Source organism: Myotis nattereri, assembly GCF_964212035.1.
Source record: "Myotis nattereri genome assembly, chromosome: 12".
Taxonomy (NCBI): Eukaryota; Metazoa; Chordata; class Mammalia; order Chiroptera; family Vespertilionidae; genus Myotis; species Myotis nattereri.
In genome coordinates, this window is record NC_138087.1 from 80505849 (window position 1) to 80531202 (window position 25354).

At 58.7% G+C, this 25354-nt stretch overlaps 2 protein-coding genes across 2 annotated transcripts; both read left to right on the plus strand.

Moving 5' to 3' along the window:
- Nucleotides 1-1178: 1178 nt before the first annotated feature.
- On the plus strand, nucleotides 1179-7606 carry LOC308527784 (bile salt-activated lipase-like; the record flags this gene model as incomplete). The annotated part of the gene is given in 13 exon segments (XM_081103179.1): nucleotides 1179-1244; nucleotides 2038-2197; nucleotides 2299-2421; nucleotides 2619-2816; nucleotides 3353-3483; nucleotides 3919-4026; nucleotides 4143-4260; nucleotides 4809-4995; nucleotides 5162-5365; nucleotides 6702-6899; nucleotides 7151-7367; nucleotides 7369-7456; nucleotides 7560-7606. Coding segments are annotated over 13 exon segments (1845 nt in total).
- Nucleotides 7607-13278: 5672 nt separating this feature from the next.
- Nucleotides 13279-19855, plus strand: LOC308528384 (bile salt-activated lipase-like; the record flags this gene model as incomplete). Its single annotated transcript, XM_081104003.1, has 11 exons — nucleotides 13279-13344; nucleotides 14162-14321; nucleotides 14422-14544; nucleotides 14732-14929; nucleotides 15466-15596; nucleotides 16106-16213; nucleotides 16331-16448; nucleotides 16999-17185; nucleotides 17353-17556; nucleotides 19179-19376; nucleotides 19627-19855. The coding sequence occupies 11 exons, from the start codon at nucleotides 13279-13281 to the stop codon at nucleotides 19853-19855; spliced, it is 1722 nt and encodes a 573-aa protein (XP_080960129.1).
- Between the last annotated feature and the right edge of the window lie 5499 nt (nucleotides 19856-25354).

Sequence of the window (25354 nt, forward strand, 5' to 3'; positions counted from 1 at the left end):
GTGACACGAGCCGGGCTGTGGCCTGCGTACAAGCACGGCTCCTGGTAGGGAAGGGCTGAGGGGCCCGGGCGAGGGGCCGTGGGCCTGGGAGGGCTCTGCTGTCCCCGGGCCCTGAGCGCCCCCCATCCCTGGAGAAGGCAGTGCTGCCAACTCCACAAAGACAGGAGCCCGGGGTTTGTCCATGGAGCTTCCTCTGGTTCCTGAGTGAGACACCCTCCCCGAGCCACACGCTGCCTTTCTGCTCTCACACACTCTGCTCAGACCTCTCTCCCTCTGTCTCTCTGTGTCTCCATTATCTGTCTCTCCCTCTGTCTTCCTGTCTGTTCTCCCCACCCTCACCCCCACCCCTAACGTCTCTCTGCCGGTGCTGAGTGTGAGGCGTGCCCTCCCTGAGGGCAGGGTCGCCCTGTGTTGCTCTGGGCCCCACACCCAGCTCGGACTGCACACCAGTGGCCCTCGGACCCTGGCTCAGCCACGTGGCTGCCCAGGAGCACACAGCCCTCTCTGTCCGAAGGCGACATGCCCAGTCCCCTGCGAACTCCCTTTGCTGGGCTCTGGAGCTCCAGGAGGGGGCCAGGCCGGGCCTGGTGGGAAGCAGGCCCCCTTCTCTGAGGGTGAGCCCAGGCCCTTGTCAATGAGCCACAATTGCACCCACCAAGGCCCCAACCCTCAGCCCCTGGCCTGGGCCACCTGACTATTTCCAGTTACCAGCCCAGGTGCACTGAGGGCACCAGGCACCCACGAACAGCAGATCATGGGCAAGGAGGACCATCCCTGCACCCGTGCACGTGTGTGTGTGTGTGTGTGTATGTGTGCCCACACCTGCATGACCTTGGCCCTGAACCCACCTGGAAAGGGCAGCTATGCATGTGACTCTGTATGTGAGTGTCTGTGTGCCCACACCTGCATGACCTTGGCCCTGAACTTGGCTGGAAAGGGCAGCTCTGCATGTGACTGTGTATGTGAGTGTCTGTGTGCACACACCTGCATGACCTTGGCCCTGAGCCTGGCTGGAAATGGCAGCTATCCTGCCTGGAGGAAGGGGCAGAGGGAGGGGAGGGGAAGGGAACCATCCACAGGCAGCTGCCAGCCCCGGTGGCTCCCGGATGTCTCCCGGATGTCCCGCCCCATAAATACCCCTGCTCAGGGGCAGGGGCCCTGAGACAGGCACATGCACCATGGGACACCTGGAGCTGGCTGTCTTAGGCCTCGCCTGCTGCTTGGCAGTAGTGAGCTCAGCAACGGTAAGCGGGAGCCCAGCGGGCCAGGAGGGGCCCCTGCCTGCTCCCCAAACCCGGCCTGGGACCTGGGTCGGGCACCGCGGAGGGGAGAAGGGCAGGCAGGTGAGGCGCTGGCAGGAGGAGCCCCCGAGAGCCCACACCCAGCAGGCGTTTTCCTGGCCCTTCCTCAGCTTCTGCATCCGCGCTCACACTGTGGCGCAGGCGCAGCTCAAATACAGGACGCCCGCGAATTTGAACGTCAGAACCACGAATAAATTCTGGTACAGGCGCTCTCCAGGGCACACAGGGTGCACTGACGCCAAACACAAACAACACCCCAGGGTCACTGGTGTCCTCACTGCTGAGTTGCGGAGTCCGCCTTGGCCACCAGGGCCCTCAGGGTGTTCCTCTGTCCGGGGATGGCCATGGCCCCGCACAGAAGGGAGCTGGGCCCTGAGCAGGCCAGCAGGTTGCCCGTCACAGCCCCCAGCATCGGAACAGGAGTCTGGACCTCGGTCTAGTTCAACCTGGAGCCCAGGCCCCGGCCCTGGCCCCCAAGAAGGTGCAACAGCCACCGGCTTGCCAGCGGCCGGGGCCCCTCCGGGGTCACTCAGGAGCCTCGGGGCAGCTACAGGGTCTCCTTCCTCAAGGCCCTGCCATGGGGCGAGGAGCGGGGCTTCCACTGGAACCCACAGCTACAGGCGGGCGTGGCTAGGGTCCCTACCTAGAAGCTGTCCTGGACCCCTAGAACCTGCTGGGGTGGCCCCACCCCACTGGCCGCCTAGCCTGCGCCCCCTGAGCCTGGCCCTTTCCCCAGCTGGGCGTGGTGCACACAGAAGGGGGCTTCGTGGAGGGCGTCAACAAGAAGCTCGGCCTCTTCGGCATCGGCGGCCGCTCTGTGGACGTCTTCAAGGGCATCCCCTTTGCCGCCCCACCCAAGGCCCTGGAGAACCCCCAGCCGCACCCCGGCTGGCAAGGTGGGAGTCGGTGGGGGGGAACGGGGGTGCCGGGCTGGCCCTGTGCCTGCGGTGGGGTATGGGGCCACCATCCTCATGCCAGCCCCTCTGGTCACCCACAGGGATCCTGAAGGCCAAGGACTTCAAGCAGCGATGCCTGCAAATCGGTCTCACCCAGTTAAATACCAGGGGCTCCGAGGACTGCCTCTACCTCAACATCTGGGTACCCCAGGGCAAGAAGGAAGGTGCATCCCCCCCACCCCATGCCTTCCTGGTCCCTGAACCTGCAGAAAGTGCCCAGGCAGCCAGAGGCCCAGACCTGCCCAGACCTGCCCAGCCCCTTGGCTGTGTGTGGCCTCCAGAGCTGAAATTCCCTGAAACAAGCACCCAGAGGGGATGGGGAGGGGCATCTGGGGTCACCGGGACTGCTCTCCTGCCTCAGTTTCCCAGAATCTGCCTGTCATGATCTGGATCTTCGGAGGGGCCTTCTTCTTTGGCACCGGCCAAGGGTTTAAGTTCTTCAGTGACTATCAGTTCGACGGGGAGGAGATCGTCACACGGGGCAACGTCATTGTGGTCACCTTCAACCACCGTGTTGGGCCGCTGGGCTTCCTCAGCACTGGGGATGCCAACCTGCCAGGTGTGTCGGGCGCGTGAGTCCAGGGGTGAGGGAGCAGGCAGGGGCCCTTCAGCACCACTTTCACCGAACAATTCCTGACAGCCTCCCAGAGAGACCCAGAATTCTACTGGCAGAGCAGGAATCTGGGGATGGACAGTGAGACACAGGAGCCCATCGGCAGCTGTAGCGAGAGAAGAGGCTGCCAGCCAGCCATGCAGGGACCCAGGGACACCAGGGAGCAGATACGCAGACCCAGGATGACCAGGGAGCAGGGACAGGGTCCCAGGGAGAAACAGAAGATGAGACACTGACGTGGTGACTCAGGGGACACAGAGTCGTAGGACAGACAGACAACAAGAGGGACCGTGTCAGGGAGAGAGATGAGCAGCCTGGCCCTCCCGGTCCTGGTCCCCTACCTGAGCCCCACACCCCCTCCAGCACCTCATTCAACAGCCTCCTGGGACCCTCCCTGTGCCATCCTGGGGCTTGACAGGGTCTCCACATGGAGGACGCTCTCTCCCCACCCCAGTCCTGATGGGCTTCCCCATCCACCCCAGGTAACTATGGCCTTCGGGACCAGCACATGGCCATTGCGTGGGTGAAGAGGAACATTGCGGCCTTCGGGGGGGACCCCGACAACATCACCATCTTTGGGCAATCATCTGGAAGTGTCAGCGTCTCTCTGCAGGTCTAAAGGACCGTGGGAGGGCGGGCCTTCCTCCCAGGGTGTTAGCGGGGAGCTCAGGGGCAGCTGATGGGAGCAAGGAGAACTAATGGGGGCTTAGGGAACTGACGGGTGTTGGGGGAGCTGATGGAGGCTGGGTGAGCTGATGTGGCTGGGTGAGCTGATGGGAACTGGGGGAGCTGATGTGGCTGTGTGAGGTGATGGGACCTGGGGGAGCAGATGGGGCTGGGTAAGCTGATGGGAACTGGGGGAGCTGTTGGGGCTGTGTGAGGTGATGGGAACTGGGGGAGCTGATGTGGCTGGGTAAAGTGATGGAAACTGGGGGAGCATATGGGGATTGTGGGGAACAGCATGAAGCTGACAGTCTGGCTGTCCCTGGTGGCGCCCGGGTGGGCAGGAGAGGCGAGGCCATGGTGACAGGACCTCTGTGTGTCGCAGATCCTCTCTCCCTACAACAAGGGCCTCATCCGGCGAGCCATCAGCCAAAGCGGCGTGGCGCTGACCCCCTGGGCCATCCAGAAGAACCCTCTCTCCTGGGCCAAAGGGGTAAAGGGGAGCTGCGGTGGTCGGGGGAAGGGTTACCTCCTGTCCATCCCTGTCCGGGTCCCCATGGCCGTCTGCCCCACACTGGCCTCACCTACCTGTCTCCCCGCAACCCCCAGATCGCCAAGAAGGTGGGCTGCCCCCTGGACGATACCGCCAGGATGGCCAAGTGTCTGAAGGCCACCGACCCCCGGGCCCTGACGCTGGCCTATAAGATGCCCCTGTTGGGACGGAAGTGTGAGTGGGGACTCCATATGGGGGGACGGCCATGCTCCCAAACAAGTGAGGATTGAGGGGCTGCTGTCTGGCCTGTCACCCGCTCACTGGCGTCCCTGGGAGCCCGGTGCCGCTGGGGCCCTTGTTGCCTCCGCGGCCTTGAATGGCTGTGCTGAGGGCGCCATCCCTCCCTCTGAGCCTCCCTGGGTCCTGACCCCCTTGGGAAGCTGGTACACCTTTTCCCCCAACAACGGACAGAAACAGTCATTTGCACCCAATTTAGGAACCTCAAACCCAGTGGCTGTCAGCGGGAAGGTTTGGCCCAGGGAGCCTGTGGCATCTGCACACAGTCTGGGCCGCCACACTGGGGGGTGCTGACGTCTAGCGGACGGGGCCAGGGAAGCTGCTCCACACCCGCAGGGAGCCCAGGCCTTAGAATTATCCAGGCCCCATGTCAGGGGGACAGGCTGAGGACCCTGGTCTGGATCAGAGGAGGCAGGGACTGCCCCTGTGCCTGGGGTCTGGCAGGGGGGCTCTGAAAGCTGTGAGGACCCCTACTCTACAAGCAGACCCAGGCCTGTACTATTTGGGCCTCTTGCCTGTCGTGGATGGAGACTTCATCCCCGACGACCCCATCAACCTCTTTGCCAACGCGGCCGACATCGACTACATCGCTGGCACCAACGACATGGATGGCCACCTCTTTGCCAGCGTTGACTTGCCAGCCATCAATGTGGCCTTGCTGACCGTCACAGGGTGAGTAGGGTTCAGGGCTAGGGCAGTGCTTGGGGCCTCATGGGGAGGCCTCAGCTGGAGAATGTTGTTGGCCGGTGTAGCGGGCCATCCGCAGGCCCCTTGCGGTGGTTTGGGGGGGATGCTACGTGGCCCAGTTCCAGGATCCAGTGTCAGCTTGTCCCTGCAGGGAGGACTTCTTCAAGCTGGTCAGTGGGCTCACCATTGCCAAGGGGCCCAGAGGTGCCAATGCCACCTTTGACTTCTACACGGCGTCCTGGGCCGAGGACTCCTCCCAGGAGGCCAAGAAGAAGACGGTGGTGGACTTTGAGACCGACGTCCTCTTCCTGATGCCCACGAAGATGGCCATGGCCCATCACAGAGCCAACGCCAAGTGAGGGCCCTGACAGTAGAGGCCTGGGTCATGGACCTGCCCAGCAAGGCCTCCCAGTGGGTGGCTCAGGGGGTCAGGAGGCCCGGGAAAGCCGTGATGGGGTCCCAGTGGTGCCTGCACCATCTGCCTTGCCCAGGCCTGACGAGACTTGAGAAGGCCCCTCCTCACTTCCCAGCTCAGGGGCCTTCACAAAACCCTCCTCATGCTACTGGGAAACCCCCGGGTGGGCTGGGGTTGCCTGTCCCTGTGTCCAATAACGAAGGCCAGGTTGAACCATATGAGGTGTTTATTGAGAAGACCAGCCAACCAAGAAGACAGGGTGCTTACAACCAATCAAATCCTGTTTTCCAGCAGGTGTAGGGGACAGGACTATAAAGGCGAAGGGGCTGGGGTGCTACGCACAGCCCTGGGTGTCTGCACACATCAGCTATTGTAGTCACTGAACCATGAGATGATGGGGATGAGATGATGGGGATGAGATGATGGGGATGAAATGATGGGGACGAGATGATGGGGATGAGATGATGGGGATGAGATGATGGGGATGAGATGATGGGGATGAGATGATGTTTTGACTCCTGGTGGGTCAGTGTGTCCTGCTTATCGGTTCTGCTTGCTGGATTCACAGCTGAGTCACCTCCTTCATTGCTTTGCACAGGCCTTCAAAGGAAATTTAAGGAAAACGTAACCCCCTCTTCACATAAGTATGTGTGTTCTAAGATTGAAAATAATAGGGTTACCGTTCAGATTAATTCAGGTGCTCTATCTATCAGGTTATCAGTCCCCCATTCCCTCAGCCCACAGGCCTCCCTGCAGTGTCTGCAGCCTCCCCGCAGCCCCCAGGCCGAGGGGGACAGAACACGGGATGATGGTCTCTGTTGGGGGTTTGGAGTTGCCAACATTCATAACAACTTTGGCCTGCGGCCACCTGGTAAACCTCCAGTGCAAATAAAAAGCACATTAGGGATGCCGACACGGAAGGGAGAGAAAGCGATGCCTAGGAAGTGTAGGATGAAAGCTTGTAGCAACTACATGAACTTGTGTTGTTCATTGGGTGGGTCAGGTATGTACCTGACAAAGAACACAAACTCATCTGCAGAAGGAAGGAAGACGACTCCATAGGCATTGTGGAGGGAAGTGTGGATACACTTGAAATCCCAGAACCACAAACCCCACGGCCTTCCCTTCCCCGGTGCAGGGACCCAGGTCCCTCCTGAGTCTGGGGATTTCCCGGTTCCTCCCTGCTCTCCCCCGGGCCTCCCTCCAGGGCCCAGCTGTTGGCTGGAGGGCCCAGGTGAGCTCCCTGCCAACTTGGGCCGTGTCCCTCCCTCCTCAGGAGTGCCCGGACCTACACCTACCTGTTCTCCCATCCCTCTCACATTCCATTGTACCCAAGCTGGATGGGCGCCGACCACATCACTGAACTCCCGTACGTGTATGGGAAGCCCTTCGACAACCCCCTGATCTACCGGGCCCAAGACAGGACTGTCTCCCGGACCATGATCGCCTACTGGACCAACTTTGCCAGAACTGGGTAAGGTGGGTGAGGCTGGGCCAGGCCTCCTGCCACCTGGGCCCACATGCCTGTCCCCTCATGTACACTAACCTCCCTGAGCCTCAGTACCCCCTGTGTGTGAGGATAGAGCTCATGGTTGGGCGCAGAACATGTACATGCCCAGCCCGTGCCCAGGAGACAGTGAAGTGCCCTGGTGGTTCGGGTCAGCATGGAGGTCTCCAGCCTTCTGTGAGCCCTCAGACCCCACACGGCCTTTTCCTCATCTGCAGGGACCCCAACCAGGGCCACTCGGCTGTGCCCACCCAATGGGAGCCCTACACCCAGGAAAACGACAACTACCTGGAAATTAACAACAAGATGGATGGCCATTCCATGAAGCAGCACCTGAGGAGCAGCTACCTCCAGTACTGGACCCAGACCTACCAGGCACTGCCCACCGTGAATGGAGACGGGGCCACCCTCGTGGCTTCGTCGGACGACTCTGAGGGCTCCCCCTGAGCCCCCCACTGGTGACTCTGAGGGGGCTCAGATGTCCCCAGCTATCAGCTCTAATGTCCTTGTCACGGAGGCCACAGGTGGGACCCAGGGAGCCCACCTCCCTCCCCAGCTCTTCCTGAATAAAGCCGCTTCTCTCTCTGGCAACCCTCTTTGCCCTCATGACCTCAGCTGTCCGCCCAGGCTCTGCCTATGTCCAGCTCAGGAAGTGGGGTGCCCTCCTCATTTGAGAGGAGTAAAGAGGGTCAGAGAAGCATCAGTGCCAGGGCTGAGCTCCGCCTGCGGGCCCTGATGGGGGAGTGGGTGGGACATGTGGGCAGCTGCCTCTGGACCAGTGGGCCCAGCCTTGGCCATGCCCTCAGGGTGCGGGGTGCGGGCTCTGTTTAACGGGAATGGCCTGGGAGAGAAACGGATTCGCCTCCAGCTGGGTCCCAGGCAGAGACAGTAACGCATCCCACTGGGCTCAGAGCAGAGGGGACAGGGCTGGGGCTTGGGTGCCCACCGGCACGGCCAGGGCTGCTGCCCGCTGGATCTGGCAGAGTCCGGAGGGGAGCAGGAGGCAGAGGTCAGACGCAGGGCCATGGCCACCTCAGCAAGGTCTGGGACGTGGCACCGCCTGCACCGAGGGCTCCCCCATCCTGACCTCACATGGCCCAGGCGGTGGAAACTGTGGACACCCCGTTGTAGACAGTTACTGTGAGACAGGCTCACCTGTCCGAACTCAAATAGGGACTCGGAGACAGAAGTGCGGTGAAAGCGAGACCTTGACTGGGCTCTGGAGATCGGGTGTTCGCCCATTGCACAGGCTCAGCTGGGGTGGGAACACAGTCCACTTAATCGGCCGTCCTCTGGGTCCTCATTGGCTGCGTGCTATGGGCTCAGCTGTTTCCTGACACGCTGATTCGGTCCTCCCATTCGGCCATTTAATAAAATTGGGCTGAGGCCTTTTCTAGATGCTCCCCCTCCCCCTGTCTAGCTGAGGCCGGTGCCTGGAGGGTCTCCACCATGATGGCGGCCCACGCCCACAGGGCATTGGTCCCCCATCCTCGTCCCTCCCCCTCCCTTCTCTGTGCCTGGGGAGGTTCAGCCACCGCTTCCATCAGAAGCTGGCCATGCTGGCCCATGTCCTACAGCGCCAGGACTCCAAGAGGGCTCACGTGCCCCAGGCCCTCACAGCGAGGACTAAAGCCCAGGTCTGAGATGCCAAAGCTCACCAGGTCAGCTCAGAGCAGGCGTGAGTGCTCAGAGGAGAGAAGGTTCCTGCTGGGGGTATGTGCATGGCAGGGGCAGCTCAGGGCACCAGCCGGCCACCCTGATGCACACGGTCCAGTGTTTCCCTGGCCAGGCCGTGGGAACAGCGGGCAGTGTGGGTGGTGTTCCTCCCGCCCGCCCTACCCCATCCTTTCACCTCCCCCACTAGAGGATCCAAGCAGCCACCTCCCCATGGCAGAACCACAGCACAGCCCTGGACAGCGAGGGCAGCCAGCCAGGGGCTGCGGGCTCTCAGGGCTCCAGCCCGTCTACCCTTCAGGACCAGGGAGTCTAAACTGGTCACAGCCCGAGATGAAGACCTCAGACCTCACAGCCCTGGGTTCCTCTGGGCCAGCGGGGAGTGGGCAGGAATCAGCACATTTATCCTGCAAACCCGCACTCACCTGGGACTCCTCAGACCACGTGTGGGCAGGCGAGGGGGGCGGCCCAGCGCCTGGTCCTGGGTGAAATAAAGCCTGAGAAGAGCGGCAGCTCCTGGTTCCCGGGGCCCAGCTGTCGCTTTAAATGAGCTGCATCACAATTCCTTCCCTGGGCCTCGCTCAGCACGGCCAGGGGTGAACCTGAGGGGGCGGGGGTGGTGAAGGATTAAAGAAGGACAGACAAGCACTAATCAGTTTGGCTCAGTGGATAGAGCATCGGCCTACAGACTGAAGGTTCCCATGTTCGATTGGGGTCAAGGGCATGTACCTTGGTTGCGGGCACATCCCCAGTGGGGGGTGTGCAGGAGGCAGCTGATCGATGTTTCTAACTCTCTATCCCTCTCCCAGGCTCTCTGTACAAAAATTAATAATATATATATTTTTAAAAATAATAGAAGATGACAGACAAGATAATAAAGCTGGGGCTGGGTGGGACGCTGCTCTCGGATGTTGAGACAGGGCCACAGCCTGCACGCTGAGTCTTTGTTTAATAGCCAGTTCCATGAGGCAAAGGAAGGGCTCAAGATGTTTACAGTGTCTCACAGGTTTGGAATCTACTCAATTACATGCACCTGATCTCTATCAATGCTACACCTCCCGCAGCCTCTATCACTGTGCCACCTGGGCCCACAGGTTCGGACCATACGGTCAAGTGTATAACTATAGCCTTTGGTTATAACTGTGCTGGGAGGGCTTTGCCCTCTAAGGCAGGACTTGCATGTGGCTTTGCCACCAGAGGACCTGCCCTCTCATTATCTGAGGTTTGAACCTGTCCAAAGGCTGTAACCGATCTCCACACTTCCCCAGACACAACGCCGCCAGAGAGGCCTTCTCAGGATGGGTTCCAATTCGGTAAAGGAAGGCCTGGGCCCTGGAGAACAGAATGGGAAGTCCCCGACAGAGGCCCATGGCCAGTGCTCCCCGCCTCGCCTTCCCCAGTGGCAGCTTTGATCTGTCTAGAGTCCCCCACTTAGTGCAGGTGGGTTCCTACTGAACTTGAAATCTACCAATTCCTCCTGGTGGGCAGCAGAAACCACAAGCCCAGCCAAACTCCTCCCTCTTCCGCCAAAGGAAGGCAGCCCCGTCCTGGGTCAGGAGGTGGTCCTTGCAACTGTTACTTTTTAAATATCCGGGAAAGCCCTAGCCGGTTTGGCTCAGAGGACAGAGCATTGGCCTGAGGACTGAAGGGTCCCGGGTTTGATTCTGGTCAAGGGCCCATGCCTGGGTTGTGGGCTGGATCCCCAGTGTGGGCTTGCAGGAGGCAGCTGATCAGTGATTCTCTCTCATCAGTGGTGTTTCTATTTCTCACTCCCTCTCCCTTCTTCTCTGAAATCAATAAAAATATATTTTTTAAAAAACCATCGGGGTAAAATATACATAACAGAAAATACTCTAGTTGAACAATTTTAAGACTTCAATTCAGTGATATTAATTGCAATCACACTAATGTGCAATGATAGCCATTATGTAGTTGCAAAACTTTGCATCACTAAAACAAAAACTTTGTACCCATTTCACAGTAACTGACCTCCTCTAAGTCCTATTAATATATTCTACCTCCTGTCTCAGTCTATTTGCCTATTCTAAACATTTCTGTCACTTTTTTATAATTTATTTTGTTTTTAGAGAGGGAAGGAGAGAGAGAAACACAGATCTGATAGATACACTAGAGGCCCGGTGCAGGAAATGCATGCACTGATGGGTCCCTAGACCTGGCCAGCGACCAGGGCTGATTGGGGCCTTCCTTCCCCCGTGCCCCAGTCTACATGCCCTGCTGGCTGCCGACACGGGCCTTCCTTCAATCCACGCTGCTCCCTGGTGGTCAGTGCACATCATAGCCAGTGGTCGAACTCCTGGTTGGTCAAATTCCCGTGGGAACAATTTCCATATTAGCCTGTATGATATAGGAAGGATCGGCTCCCTCCTGCGTGCCCCCTACTGGGGATTGAGGCCTGCGTGTGCATTGACTGGGAATGGGAAGGGTGACCTGTTGGTGCATGGGAAGACGCTCAACCAACTGAAGCACACCGGCCGGGCTATTTTGTTTATTTTACTTTTTAAAATATATGTATTTTTTATTTCAGAGAGGAAGGGAGTGGGAGAGAGAGCCAGAAACATCAATGATGAGAGAGAACCTTTGATTGGCTGCCTTCTACACACACTCTACTGGGAATCAGGCCCACCACCCTGGCACCTGCCCCTGACTGTAATTGAACCTGGGACCCTTCAGTCCACAGATCAAACCATTGAGCAAAACTGGCTGCGGCCTATTTTATTTATTTTTAAATTTGATTTTATTGTTGATGTCTGCCATTTCCCCCATTTTCCCCTGTGCACCCAGCTCCCACCCCACCCGCCCCAGTCCCTCCCCTGTCTATTGTCTGTGTCCAGGGGCCCTGCGTCTATGCACAGGAGTTCTTGATGAATTTCTTCCAGCTCTCCCTCTACCTTCACTCCGAGATCTGTCCCTCTGTTTCATGCTTCCATGTCAATGGTTCTGTTTTATTTGTCAGTTTATTTGGTTCATTAGATTCCACATGCGTGAGATCATGTGACACTTGTCTTTCTCCCACTGGCTTACTTCACTCAGCACAATAGCCTCCAGGTCCCTCTAGGCCAGTGATGGCGAACCTTTTGAGCTCGGCGTGTCAGCATTTTGAAAAACCCTAACTTAACTCTGGTGCCGTGTCACATACAGAAATTTTTTGATATTTGCAACCATAGTAAAAGAAAGACTTACATTTTTGATATTTATTTTATATATTTAAATGCCATTTAACAAAGAAAAATCAACCAAAAAAATGAGTTCGCGTGTGACCTCTGACAGGTGTGTCGGAGGTTCACCATCACTACTCTAGGCTGTCTCAGCGGGTCAGAGTCCCTTCCTTTTTACAGCCACAAAGTATTCCATGGTGTGAATGTACCACAGCCTTTTATCCACTCACCTACCAATGGGCACTTAACAAACACACCCTCAAACCCTTTGCTCCCCGGTTCTCACCCACAGGCCCAGCCTGCCCGGCTCCTGCTTCCCACTGTGGGTCCCTCCCCACCTGCATCGCAGGACACCTGGGCTCGGGATCCGCAGGCAGCCATGAGCCGGGCTGTGGCCTGTGTAAAAGCATGGCTCCTGGTAGCGAAGGGCTGAGGGGCCCGGACAGAGGCCGCTGGCTTGGGAGGGCTCTGCTGTCCCCAGGCCTTGTGTGCCCCCCATCCCTGGAGAAGGCAGTGCTGCCAGCTCCACAAAGACAGGAGCCCGGGGTTTGTCCATGGAGCTTCCTCTGGTTCCTGAGTGAGACACCCTCCCCGAGCCACACGCTGCCTTTCTGCTCTCACACACTCTGCCCAGACCTCTCTCCCTCTGCCTCTGTGTCTCCATTATCTGTCTCTCCCTCTGTCTTCCTGTCTGTTCTCCCCACCCTCACCCCCACCCCTAACGTCTCTCTGCCGGTGCTGAGTGTGAGGCGTGCCCTCCCTGAGGGCAGGATCGCCCTGTGTTGCTCTGGGCCCCACACCCAGCTCGGACTGCACACCCGTGGCCCTCGGACCCTGGCTCAGCCACGTGGCTGCCCAGGAGCACACAGCCCTCTCTGTCCGAAGGCGACATGCCCAGTCCCCTGCGAACTCCCTTCGCTGGGCTCTGGAGCTCCAGGAGGGGGCCAGGCCGGGCCTGGTGGGAAGCAGGCCCCCTTCTCTGAGGGTGAGCCCAGGCCCTTGTCAATGAGCCACAATTGCACCCACCAAGGCCCCAACCCTCAGCCCCTGGCCTGGGCCACCTGACTATTTCCAGTTACCAGCCCAGGTGCACTGAGGGCACCAGGCACCCAGGAACAGCAGATCATGGGCAAGGAGGACCATCCCTGCACCCGTGCACGTGTGTGTGTGTGTGTGTGTGTGTGTGTGTGTGTGTATGTGTGCCCACACCTGCATGACCTTGGCCCTGAACCCGCCTGGAAAGGGCAGCTATGCATGTGACTGTGTATGTGAGTGTCTGTGTGCCCACACCTGCATGACCTTGGCCCTGAGCCTGGCTGGAAACGGCAGCTATCCTGGCCCCAGGTGTCCTGCCCGGAGGAAGAGGCAGAGGGAGGGGAGGAGAAGAGAAAGATTCACAGGCAGCTGCCAGCCCTGGCTCCCGGATGTGTCCCGGATGTCCCGCCCCATAAATACCCCTGATCAGAGGCAGGGGCCCCGAGGCAGGCACACGCACCATGGGGCACCTGGAGCTGGCTGTCTTAGGCCTCGCCTGCTGCTTGGCAGTAGTGAGCGCAGCAACGGTAAGCGGGAGCCCAGTGGGTGAGGAGGAGCCCCTGTCTGCTCCCCAAACCAGGCCTGGGAACTGGGTCGTGCACCTCGGATGGGAGGGAGGAGGGTAGAGGGTGAAGGGGGGCAGGCAGGTGAGGGGCTGGCAGGAAGAGCCCCCGAAAGCCCACACCCAGCAGGCACTTTCCTGGCCCTTCCTCTGCGCCTACGTCCGCGCTACCACTGTGGCGCAGGCGCAGCTCAAATACAGGACGCCCGCGAACTTGAACGTCAGAAAGCACGAATACGTTCTGGTACAGACGTGCTCTCCAGGGCACACAGGGTGCACTGACGCCAAACACAAACAACACCCCAGGGTCACTGGCGTCCTCAGTGCTGAGTTGCGGAGTCCGCCGTGGCCACCAGGGCCCTCAGGGTGTTCCTCTGTCCGGGGATGGCCATGGCCCCGCACAGAAGGGAGCTGGGCCCTGAGCAGGCCAGCAGGTTGCCCATCACAGCCCCCAGCGCCGGAAGAGGAGTCTGGACCTCCGTTGAGTTCAACTCGGAGCCCGGGCCCCGGCCCCCAGCCCCTGAAAAGGGGCGACACCCACCTGATTGCCAGTGGCCAGGGCCCCTTCAGGGGGAGCCGGGAGCCTCCGGGCAGCTATAGGGTCTCCTTCCTCAGGGCCCTGCCACGGGGCGAGGAGCGGGGCTTCCAGAGGAACCCACAGCTACAGGCGGGCGTGACTAGGGTCCCTACCTTGAAGCTGTCCTGGACCCCTAGAACCTGCTGGGGTTGCCCCACCCCACTGGTCGCCTAGCCTGCGCCCCTGAGCCTGGCCCTCTCCCCAGCTGGGTGTGGTGCACACGGAAGGGGGCTTCGTGGAGGGCGTCAACAAGAAGCTCGGCCTCTTCGGCATCGGCGGCCGCTCTGTGGATGTCTTCCAGGGCATCCCCTTCGCCGCCCCAACCAAGGCCCTGGAGAACCCCCAGCCGCACCCCGGCTGGCAAGGTGGGAGTCCGTGGGGGGGGAGGGGGCTGTGGGCTGGCCCTGTGCCTGCGATGGGGTATGGGGCCACCATCCTCACGCCAGCCCCTCTGGTCACCCACAGGGACCTTGAAGGCCAAGGACTTTAAGCAGGGATGCCTGCAAATCGGTCTCACCCAGTTAAATACCAGGGGCTCCGAGGACTGCCTCTACCTCAACATCTGGGTACCCCAGGGCAAGAAGGAAGGTGCATCCCCCCAACCCATGCCTTCCTGGTCCCTGAACCTGCAGAAAGTGCCCAGGCAGCCAGAGGCCCAGACCTGCCCAGCCCCTTTGGCTGTGTGTGGGCTCCAGAGCTGAAATTCCATGAAACAAGCACCCTGGGGTGATGGGGCGGGGCAGCTGGGGTCACTGGGACTGCTCTCCTGCCTCAGTTTCCCAGAATCTGCCTGTCATGATCTGGATCTTCGGAGGAGGCTTCTTCTTTGGGACCGGAGAAGGGTTCAAATTCTTCAGTGACTATCAGTTCGACGGGGAGGAGATCGCCACACGGGGCAACGTCATTGTGGTCACCTTCAACCACCGTGTTGGGCCGCTGGGCTTCCTCAGCACTGGGGACGCCAACCTGCCAGGTGTGTCGGGCGCGTGAGTCCAGGGGTGAGGGAGCAGGCAGGGGCCCTTCAGCACCACTTTCACCGAACAATTCCTGACAGCCTCCCAGAGAGACCCAGAATTCTACTGGCAGAGAAGGAAGCTGGGGATGGACAGTGAGACACAGGAGCCCTCGGCAGCTGTAGCGAGAGAAGAGGCTGCCAGCCAGCCATGCAGGGACCCAGGGACACCAGGGAGCAGATACGCGGACCCAGGATGACCAGGGAGCAGGGACAGGGTCCCAGGGAGAAACAGAAGATGAGACACTGACGTGGTGACTCAGGGGACACAGAGTCGTAGGACAGACAGACAACAAGAGGGACCGTGTCAGGGAGAGAGTAGAACAGCCTGGCCCTCCCAGTCCTGGTCCCCTACCTGAGCCCCACACCCCCTCCAGCACCTCATTCAACAGCCTCCTGGGACCCGCCCTGCGCCATCCTGGGGCTTGACAGGAGACTCCACATGGAGGACGCTCTCCCCCCACTGCAGTCCTGATGGGCTCCCCCATCTGCCCCAGGTAACTATGGCCTTCGGGACCAGCACATGGCCATTGCGTGGGTGAAGAGGAACATTGCGGCCTTTGGGGGGGACCCCGACAACATCACCATCTTTGGGCAATCATCTGGAAGTGTCAGCGTCTCTCTGCAGGTCTAAAGGACAGTGGGAGGGTGGGCCTTCCTCCCAGGGTGTTAGCGGGACGCTCAGGGGGAGCTGATGGGAGCTAGGAGAGCTAATGGAGGCTGAGGGAACTAATGGGTGTTGGGGGAGCTGATGGAGGCTGGGTGAGCTGATGGGGCTGGGTGAGATGATGGGAACTGGGGGAGCTGATGGGGCTGTGTGAGGTGATGGGAACTGGGGGAGCTGATGGGGCTGTGTGAGGTGATGGGAACTGGGGGAGCTGATGGGGCTGGGTGAGATGATGGGAACTGGGGGAGCAGATGGGGCTGTGTGAGGTGATGGGAACTGGGGGAGCTGATGGGGCTGGGTGAGATGATGGGAACTGGGGGAGCTGATGTGGCTAGGTGATGTGATGGGAACTGGGGGAGCAGATGGTGGTTGTGGAAAACAGCATGAAGCTGACAGTCTGGCTGTCCCTGGTGGCGCCTGGGTGGGCAGGAGAGGCGAGGCCATGGTGACAGGACCTCTGTGTGTCGCAGACCCTCACTCCCTACAACAAGGGCCTCATCCGGCGAGCCATCAGCCAGAGCGGTGTGGCGCTGACCCCCTGGGCCATCCAGAAGAACCCTCTCTCCTGGGCCAAGAGGGTAAATGGGAGCTGCGGTGGTCGGGGGAAGGGTTACTTCCTGTCCATGCCCTGTCCCAGTCCCCATGGCCGTCTGCCCCACACTGGCCTCACCTACCTGTCTCCCCACAACCCCCAGATCGCCAAGAAGGTGGGCTGCCCCCTGGACGATACCGCCAGGATGGCCAAGTGTCTGAAGGCCACCGACCCCAGGGCCCTGACGCTGGCCTATAAGTTGCCCCTGTTGGGACGGAAGTGTGAGTGGGGACTCCATATGGGGGAACGGCCATGCTCCCAAACAAGTGAGGAATGAGGGGCTGCTGTCTGGCCTGTCACCCGCTCACTGGCGTCCCTGGGAGCCCGGTGCTGCCGGGGCCCTTGTTGCCTACGCGGCCTCGAATGGCTGTGCTGAGGGCGCCATCCCTCCCTCTGAGCCTCCCTGGGTCCTGACCCCCTTGGGAAATTGGTGCACCTTTTCCCCCAACAACGGACAGAAAGAGTCATTTGCACCCAATTTAGGAACCTCAGGCCCAGTGGCTGTCAGCGGGAAGGTTTGGCCCCAGGGAGCCTGTGGCAGTCTGCACACAGTCTGGGTTGCCACACCGGGGGGTGCTGACCTCTAGCGGACGGGGCCAGGGAAGCTGCTCCACACACGAGGGCAGCCCAGGCCTTAGAATTATCCAGGCCCCATGTCAGGGGGACAGGCTGAGGACCCTGGTCAGGATCAGAGGAGGCAGGGGCTGCCCCTGGGCCTGGGGTCTGGCAGGGGGGCTCTGAAAGCTGTGAGGACCCCTGCTCTCCAAGCAGACCCAGGCCTGTACTATTTGGGCCTCTTGCCCGTCGTGGACGGAGACTTCATCCCCGACGACCCCATCAACCTTTTTGCCAACGCGGCCGACATCGACTACATCGCTGGCACCAACAACATGGACGGCCACCTCTTTGCCAGCATTGACTTGCCAGCCATCAATGTGGCCTTGCTGACCGTCACAGGGTGAGTAGGGTTCAGGGCTAGGGCAATGCTGGGGGCCTCTTGTGGAGTCCTCAGCTGGAGAAGGAAGTTGGCCGGTGTAGCGGGCCATCTGCAGGCTCCTTGCGGTGGTTTGCGGGGGATGCTACGCTGGCCCAGGTCCAGGATCCAGTGTTGGCTTGTCCCTGCAGGAAGGACTTCTTCAAGCTGGTCAGTGGGCTCACCATTGCCAAGGGGCCCAGAGGTGCCAATGCCACGTTTGACTTCTACACGGCGTCCTGGGCCGAGGACTCCTCCCAGGAGGCCAAGAAGAAGACGGTGGTGGACTTTGAGACCGATGTCCTCTTCCTGATGCCCACGAAGATGGCCGTGGCCCAGCATAGAGCCAATGCCAAGTGAGGGCGGGGGCAGGAGAGGCCTGGGTCATGGACCTGCCCAGCAAGGCCTCCCAGTGGGTGGCTAAGGGGGTCAGGGAGGCCCGGGAAAGCCGTGATGGGGTCCCAGCGGTGCCTGCATCATCTGCCTTGCTGAGGCCTGATGAGACTTGGGAAGGCCCCTCCTCACCTCCCAGCTCAGGGTCCTTTACAAAACCCTCCTCATGTTACTGGGAAACCCCCGGGTGGGCTGGGGTTGCCTGTCCCTGTGTCCAATAACGAAGGCCGGGTTGAACCATATGAGCTGTTTATTGAGAAGGCCCGCCAACCAAGAAGACAGCGTGCTTACAACCAATCAAATCCTGTTTTCCAGCAGGTGTAGGGGACAGGACTATAAAGGCGAAGGGGCTGGGGTGCTACGCACAGCCCTGGGTGTCCGCACACATCAGCTATTGTAGTCACTGAACCATGAGATGATGGGGATGAGATGATGTGGATGAGATGATGGGGATGAGATGATGTGGATGAGATGATGGGGATGAGATGATGGGGATGAGATGATGGGGATGAGATGATGGGGATGAGATGATGGGGATGAGATGATGGGGATGAGATGATGTGGATGAGATGATGGGGATGAGATAATGGGGATGAGATGATGGGGATGAGATGATGGGGATGAGATGATGGGGATGAGATGATGGGGATGAGATGATGGGGATGAGATGATGTGGATGAGATGATGGGGATGAGATAATGGGGATGAGATGATGGGGACGAGATGATGGGGATGAGATGATGTGGATGAGATAATGGGGATGAGATGATGGGGATGAGATGATGGGGACGAGATGATGGGGATGAGATGATGTTTTGACTCCTGGTGGGTCAGTGTGTCCCTGCTTATCGGTTCTGCTTGCTGGATTCAAAGCTGAGTCACCTCCTTCATTTTTTGCACAGGCCTTCAAAGGAAATTTAAGGAAAACTTAACCCCCTCTTCACATAAGTATGTGTGTTGTAAGATTGAAAATAATAGGGTTACCGTTCAGATTAATTCAGGTGCTCTATCTATCAGGTTATCAGTCCCCCATTCCCTCAGCCCACAGGCCTCCCTGCAGTGTCTGCAGCCTCCCCGCAGCCCCCAGGCCGAGGGGGACAGAACACGGGATGATGGTCTCTGTTGGGGGTTTGGAGTTTGCCAACATTCATAACAACTTTGGCCTGCGGCCACCTGGTAAACCTCCAGTGCAAATAAAAAGCACATTAGGGATGCCGACACGGAAGGGAGAGAAAGCGATGCCTAGGAAGCGTAGGATGAAAGCTTGTAGCAACTGCATGAACTTGTGTTGTTCATTGGGTGGGTCAGGTATGTACCCGACGAAGAACATAAACTCATCTGCAGAGAAAAGGAGGGAAGACGCCTCCATAGGCTTTGTGGAGGGAAGTGTGGACACACTTGAAATCCCAGAACCACAAACCCCACGGCCTTCCCTTCCCCGGTGCAGGGATCCAGGTCCCTCCTGAGTCTGGGGATTTCCCGGTTCCTCCCTGCTCTCCCCAGGGCCCCCCTCCAGGGCCCAGCTCTGGGCTGGGCAGCCCAGCTGAGCTCCCTGCCAACTTGGGCTGTGTCCCTCCCTCCTCAGGAGTGCCCGGACCTACACCTACCTGTTCTCCCATCCCTCTCGCATTCCGTTGTACCCCAGCTGGGTGGGCGCCGACCACGGTGAGGACCTCCAGTACGTGTTTGGGAAGCCCTTCGCCACCCCCCTGGTCTACCGCGCCCAAGACAGGACTGTCTCCCGGACCATGATCGCCTACTGGACCAACTTTGCCAGAACTGGGTAAGGCGGGTGAGGCGGGGCCAGGCCTCCTGCCACCTGGGCCCACATGCCTGTCCCCTCACGTACACTTAACCTCGCTGAGCCCCAGTACCCCTGTGTGTGAGGATAGAGCTCCTGGTTGAGCCCAGATCATATACATGCCACCCCGTGCCCAGGAGACAGTGAGGTGCCCTGGTGGTTCGGGTCAGCATGGAGGTCTCCAGCCTCCTGTGAGCCCTCAGACCCCACACGGCCTTTTCCTCATCTGCAGGGACCCCAACCAGGGCCACATGGCTGTGCCCACCCAATGGGAGCCCTACACCCAGGAAAACGGCAACTACCTGGAGATTAACAAGAAGATGGATGGCCAGTCCATGAAGCAGCACCTGAGGAGCAGCTACCTCCAGTACTGGACCCAGACCTACCAGGCACTGCCTACTGTGAATGGAGACGGGGACGCGCCCGTGCCCCCCTCGGACGACTCTGAGGGCTCCCCCTGAGCCCCCCACTGGTGACTCTGAGGGGGCTCAGATGTCCGCAGCCATTGGCTTCTAATGTCCCTGCCCCAGAGGCCACAGATGGGACCCAGGGAGCCCACCTCCCTCCCCAGCTCTTCCTGAATAAAGCCGCTTCTCTCTCTGGCAACTGTCTTTGCCCTCATGACCTCAGCTGTCCGCCCAGGCTCTGCCTGTGTCCAGCTCAGGAAGTGGGGTGCCCCCCTCATTTCAGAGGAGAAAAGAGGGTCAGAGAAGCATCAGTGCCCGGGCTGAGCTCAGGTTGCAGGCCCTGATGGGGGAGTGGGTGGGACATGTGGGCAGCTGCCTCTGGACTAGTGGGCCCAGCCTTGGCCACGCCCTCAGGGTGCGGGGAGCGGGCTCTGTTTAACGGGAATGGCCTGGGAGAGAAACGGATTCGCCTCCAGCTGGGTCCCAGGCAGAGACAGTAACACATTCCGCTGTGCTCAGAGCGGAGGGGACAGGGCTGGGCCTTGGGTGCCCACCGGCATGGCCAGGGCTGCTGCCCGCTGGCTCTGGCAGAGTCCGGAGGGGAGCGGGAGGCAGAGGTGAGACGCAGGGCCATGGCCACCTCAGCAAGGTCTGGGACGGGGCACCGCCTGCACCGAGGGCTCCCCCATCCTGACCTCACATGGCCCAGGCGGTGGGCACTGTGGACACCCCCCGGTTTGGACAGTTACTAGGCCTTGAGAGGGGTCATGTGCCCCAGGCCCTCACATCAGGAACTCAAACCCGGGTTTGAGACTCAGGTGGAAACTGTGGACACCCCGTTGTAGACAGTTACTGTGAGACAGGCTCACCTGTCGAACTCAAATGACAGACTCAGAGACAGAAGTGCGGTGAAAGCGAGACCTGACTGCGCTCTGGAGAGCGGGTGTCCGCCCATTGCACAGGCTCACCTGGGGCGGAAACACAGTCCACTTAATCGGCCGTCCTCCGGGTCCTCATTGGCTGCGTGCTATGGGCTCAGCTGTTTCCTGACACGTCTTCTAGGTCCTCCCATTGGGCCATTTAATAAAATTGGGCTGAGGCCTTTTCTAGTTGCCTCCCTCTACCCCTGTCTAGCTGAGGCGGGTGCCTGGAGGGTCTCCACCATGATGACGGCCCATGCCCACAGTGCCTTGGTCTCCCATCCTCGTCCCTCCCCCTCCCTTCTCTGTGCCTGGGGAGGTTCAGCCACTGCTTCCATCAGAAGCTGGCCATGCTGGCCCATGTCCTACAGCGCCAGGGCTCCAAGAGGGCTCACGTGCCCCAGGGCCTCACAGCAAGGACTCAGGCCCAGGTCTCAGAATCCAAAGCTCACCAGGTCAGTTCAGAGCAGGCGTGAGGGCTCAGAGGAGAGAAGGCTCCTGCTGGGGGTGTGCATGGCAGGGGCAGCTCAGGGCACCAGCCGGCCACCCTGATGCACACGGTCCAGTGTTTCCCTGGCCTGGCGGTGGGAACAGTGGGCAGTGTGGGTGGTGTTCCTCCCCGCCCACCCTGCCCCATCCTTTCACCTCCCCCACGAGAGGATCCAAGCGCCCACCTCCCCATGGCAGAACCACAGCACAGCCCTGGACAGCGAGGGCAGCCAGCCAGGGGCTGCAGGCTTTCAGGGCTCCAGCCCGTCTACCCTTCAGGACCAGTGAGTCTAAACTGGTCACAACCCGAGAGGAGGACCTCAGACCTCACAGCCCTGGGTTCCTCTGGGCCAGCGGGGAGGGGGCAGGAATCAGCACATTTATCCTGCAAACCCGCACTCACCTGGGACTCCTCAGAGCACGTGCGGGCAGGCGAGGGGGGCGGTCCAGCGCCTGGTTCTGGGTGAAATGAAGCCTGTGAAGAGCGGCAGCTCCTGGTTCCCGGGGCCCAGCTGTCGCCTTAAATGAGCTGCATCACAAATCCTTCCCTGTGCCTCGCTCAGCATGGCCAGGGGTGAACCTGAGGGGAAGAGGGGAAGGAGGAAGAAGACAGACAAGAGAATAAAGCTGGGGCTGGGTGGGACACTGCTCTCAGATGAAGAGACAGCGCCACAGCCTGCACGCTGAGTCTTTAGTTCAGTCGTGGGCAAACTATGGCCTGTGGGCTGGATCCGAACCATTAGAAATGAATAAAAAAAAAAAAAAAAAAGACCGTACCCTTTTATGTAATGATGTTTACTTTGAATTTATATTAGTTCACACAAACACTCCATCCATGCTTTTGTTCCGGCCCTCCGGTCCAGTTTAAGAACCCATTGTGGTCCTCGAGTCAAAAAGTTTGCCCATCCCTGCTTTAGTTTATAGCCAGATCCCATGAGACAAAGTAAGGATGTGGTCATGATGTTTACAATGTTCTCACAGGTTTGGAATCTACTCAATTACATGCACCTGAACTCTATCAATGCTGCACCTCCCGCAGCCTCTATCACTGTGCTACCTGGGACCTCAGGTTCGGACCGTAAGGTCAAGTTTATAACTATAGCCTTTGGTTATAATTGTGCTGGGAGGGCTTTGGCCTCTAGGCCGGGACATGCACGTGGCTTTGCCACGAGGGAACCTGCCCTCTCATTATCTGAGGTTTGAACCTGTCCAAAGGCTGTAACCGCTCTCCACACTTCCCCAGATACAACGCCGCCAGAGAGGCCTTCCCAGGACGGGTTCCAATCTGGTAAAGGAAACTCGTGGCCCCTGAGAACGGATTGCGAAGTCCCCGACAGAGGCCCCTGGCCAGTGCTCCCCAGCTCGCCTTCCCCAGTGGCAGCTTTGATCTGTCTACACTCCCCCACTTAGTGCAGGTGGGTTCCTACTGAACTTGAAATCTACCAATTCCTCCTGGTGGGCAGCAGAAACCACAGGCCCAGCCAAACTCCTCCCTCTTCCGCCAAAGGAAGGCAGCCCCGTCCTGGCTCAGGAGGTGGTTCTTGCGACTGTTACTTTTTAAATATCAGGAAAGCCCTAGCCGGTTTGGCTCAGAGGACAGAGCATTGGCCTGAGGATTGAAGGGTCCCGGGTTTGATTCTGGTCAAGGGCCCATGCCTGGGTTGTGGGCTGGATCCCCAGTGTGGGCTTGCAGGAGGCAGCTGATCAGTGATTCTCTCTCATCAGTGGTGTTTCTATTTCTCACTCCCTCTCCCTTCTTCTCTGAAATCAATAAAAACATATTTTATAAAAACCATCGGGGTAAAATATACATAGCAGAAAATACTCTAGTTGAACAATTTTAAGACTTCAATTCAGTGATATTAATTGCAATCACACTAACGTGCAATGATAACCATTATGTAGTTCCAAAAACTTTGCATCACTAAAACAAAAACTTTGTACCCATTTCACAGTAACTGCCCTCCTCTGAGTCCTATTAATATATTCTACCTCCTGTCTCAGTCTATTTGCCTATTCTAAACATTTCTGTCACTTTTTAAAAATTTATTTTGTTTTTAGAGAGGGAAGGAGAGAGAGAGAAACATAGATCTAATACACTAGAGGCCCGGTGCACGAAATGCATGCACTGATGGGTCCCTAGACCTGGCCAGCGACCAGGGCCAATTGGGGCCTTCCTTCCCCCGTGCCCCAGTCTACATGCACTGCTGGCTGCCAACTTGGGCTTCCCTTCATTCCACGCTGCTCCCTGGTGGTCAGTGCACATCATAGCCAGCGGTCGAACTCCTGGTTGGTCAAATTCCCGTGGGAACAATTTCCATATTAGCCTTTATTGTATAGGATGGATCGGCTCCCTCCTGCGTGCCCCCTACTGGGGATTGAGGCCTGCATGTGCATTGACTGCGAATGGGAAGGGTGACCTGTTGGTGCATGGGAAGACACTCAGCCAACTGAACCACACCGGCCGGGCTATTTTGTTTATTTTACTTTTTAAAATATATGTATTTTTTATTTCAGAGAGTAAGGGAGCGGGAATGAGAGCCAGAAACATCAATGATGAGAGAGAACCTTTGATTGGCTGCCTTCTACACACACTCTACTGGGAATCAGGCCCACCACCCTGGCACCTGCCCCTGACTGAAATTGAACCTGGGACCCTTCAGTCCACAGATCAAACCACTGAGCCAAACTGGCTGCGGCCTATTTTATTTATTTTTAAATTTGATTTTATTGTTGATGTCTGCCATTTCCCCCATTTTCCCCTGTGCACCCAGCTCCCACCCACCCACCCCAGTCCCTCCCCTGTCTATTGTCTGTGTCCAGGGGCCCTGCGTCTATGCACAGGAGTTCTTGATGAATTTCTTCCAGCTCTCCCTCTACCTTCACTCCGAGATCTGTCCCTCTGTTTCATGCTTCCATGTCAATGGTTCTGTTTTATTTGTCAGTTTATTTGGTTCATTAGATTCCACATGCGTGAGATCATGTGACACTTGTCTTTCTCCCACTGGCTTACTTCACTCAGCACAATAGCCTCCAGGTCCCTCTAGGCCAGTGATGGCGAACCTTTTGAGCTCGGCGTGTCAGCATTTTGAAAAACCCTAACTTAACTCTGGTGCCGTGTCACATACAGAAATTTTTTGATATTTGCAACCATAGTAAAAGAAACACTTACATTTTTGATATTTATTTTATATATTTAAATGCCATTTAACAAAGAAAAATCAACCAAAAAAATGAGTTCGCGTGTGACCTCTGACAGGTGTGTCGGAGGTTCACCATCACTACTCTAGGCTGTCTCAACAGGTCAGAGTCCCTTCCTTTTTACAGCCACAAAGTATTCCAAGGTGTGAATGTACCACAGCCTTTTATCCACTCACCTACCGATGGGCACTTAACAAACACACCCTCAAACCCTTTGCCCCCAGGTCCTCACCCACAGGCCCAGCCTGCCCGGCTCCTGCTTCCCACTGTGGGGCCCTCCCCACCTGCATCGCAGGAGACCTGGGCTCGGGATCTGCAGGCAGCCAGTGTGGCTGGTGTCTGTGGATCCATGTGGTGCTGGGCACAGCCCCAGGCGTGACATGAGCCGGGCTGTGGCCTGTGTACAAGCACGGCTCCTGGTAGCGAAGGGCTGAGGGGCCCGGGCGAGGGGCCGTGGGCCTGGGAGGGCTCTGCTGTCCCCGGGCCCTGAGCGCCCCCCATCCCTGGAGAAGGCAGTGCTGCCAACTCCACAAAGACAGGAGCCCGGGGTTTGTCCATGGAGCTTCCTCTGGTTCCTGAGTGAGACACCCTCCCCGAGCGACACGCTGCCCTTCTGCTCTCACACACTCTGCCCAGACCTCTCTCCCTCTGCCTCTGTGTGTCTCCATTATCTGTCTCTCCCTCTGTCTTCCTGTCTGTTCTCCCCACCCTCACCCCCACCCCTAACGTCTCTCTGCCGGTGCTGAGTGTGAGGCGTGCCCTCCCTGAGGGCAGGATCGCCCTGTGTTGCTCTGGGCCCCACACCCAGCTCGGACTGCACACCAGTGGCCCTCAGACCCTGGCTCAGCCACGTGGCTGCCCAGGAGCACACAGCCCTCTCTGTCCGAAGGCGACATGCCCAGTCCCCTGCGAACTCCCTTTGCTGGGCCCTGGAGCTCCAGGA